Source organism: Morone saxatilis, unplaced genomic scaffold (genome assembly GCF_004916995.1).
Source record: "Morone saxatilis isolate NCDOM2014 unplaced genomic scaffold, NCSU_SB_2.0 Contig0, whole genome shotgun sequence".
NCBI classification, from domain to species: domain Eukaryota; kingdom Metazoa; phylum Chordata; class Actinopteri; family Moronidae; genus Morone; species Morone saxatilis.
Window position 1 is genome coordinate 20,754,593 of NW_023339650.1, and position 1,042 is coordinate 20,755,634.

General features: G+C 49.5%; 1 protein-coding gene across 1 annotated transcript in view; it reads right to left on the bottom strand.

Annotated features, from left to right (window-relative positions):
• The window catches only part of LOC118328380 (pyruvate dehydrogenase E1 component subunit alpha, mitochondrial-like), a gene marked incomplete at its 5' end in the record, with an annotated part of 7,446 nt that overhangs the window by 4,016 nt on the left and 2,388 nt on the right, over window positions 1–1,042 (bottom strand). The window contains 4 exon segments of the mRNA XM_035662130.1: window positions 8–99; window positions 180–306; window positions 547–720; window positions 831–896. Of these exon segments, the coding sequence (XP_035518023.1) occupies window positions 8–99; window positions 180–306; window positions 547–720; window positions 831–896 (459 nt within the window).

Sequence of the window (1,042 nt, forward strand, 5' to 3'; positions counted from 1 at the left end):
TGCTCACCTGAGCTCCCACGATGCCGTTTCCTCCGTAGAAATGTGGCGCGTACATGTGCATCGAACCTCCTTTGCCTTTGGCCACGCCGCCCTTGCGACCTGAGGAGGAATGAAGAGGAGGAGTGAAGGCACTGCATCAATTCATCAGCACAGTTTAGATTTTGAAACCGCTCTCTCACCCGTGAGTTCGGCCAGGATCTCTTTGACGGACACGCCGCGGGTGTACGTGTATCCGTGGGCGCGGTAGGCGGTGATCAGGTGATCGGAGGGGTTGATGGCGGCCTCGATGCCTGCTGCACAAGCTTCCTGTAGGAGGAGACAAACCTTAGAATGAGCAGGTTTCAATTTAAACATGTTATTTGTAGTTCTTATTAGTGTTTTATAACCACATTTGCTCTGTTGTGTGTTCTTAAGCTGCTTTTATGAGAGACAATAAAACTATACTCAAGAGACTGTTCAGGTAATAAAAGTTTGTATAAATATATTCAAATACAGGTAAACGTTCTGTGATTCTCATGTCGAGAGCTGCAATCTGTCCATCCTCACCTGTCCGTCGTACAGGTGACAGAAACCTCTGATGATCTTCTGTTTGTACAGCTGATCGGCTTTGAGCTCCATGCGCCTCACCGTCTGCATGATGCGGTAATACTGCAGGCCCTGCTCCCGAGTCAGCTCGGCCTTCAGCGGAGGACCCTCCTCCAGGCGGTGCACGTCGCATTTCTACCGGACAGAAATGATCAGTTAACGGCAGTTCGATGGAACAAAAATATATTCTGTGCAGGTTTTACGTTTCCTCTCTTCTACTTTTCTAGATTTTTGGTTTGACCCACCTTGATGTCAAAGGTCGCCTGAGGGGTGAAGTCAGCGAAGGAGCGGGAAACCACAACTCTGGCACCCTGGTGACCAAAAAACACAAACATGGGTTAATTAAAAAACACACGGCACACAATTACTGACAAACAATAAGGAGTCTTCCACACGGACATCACGAGGGCTGCCCTCTCCTCCGCAGATAGAGGGCCTACAGGTGTCGGGGGGGGGG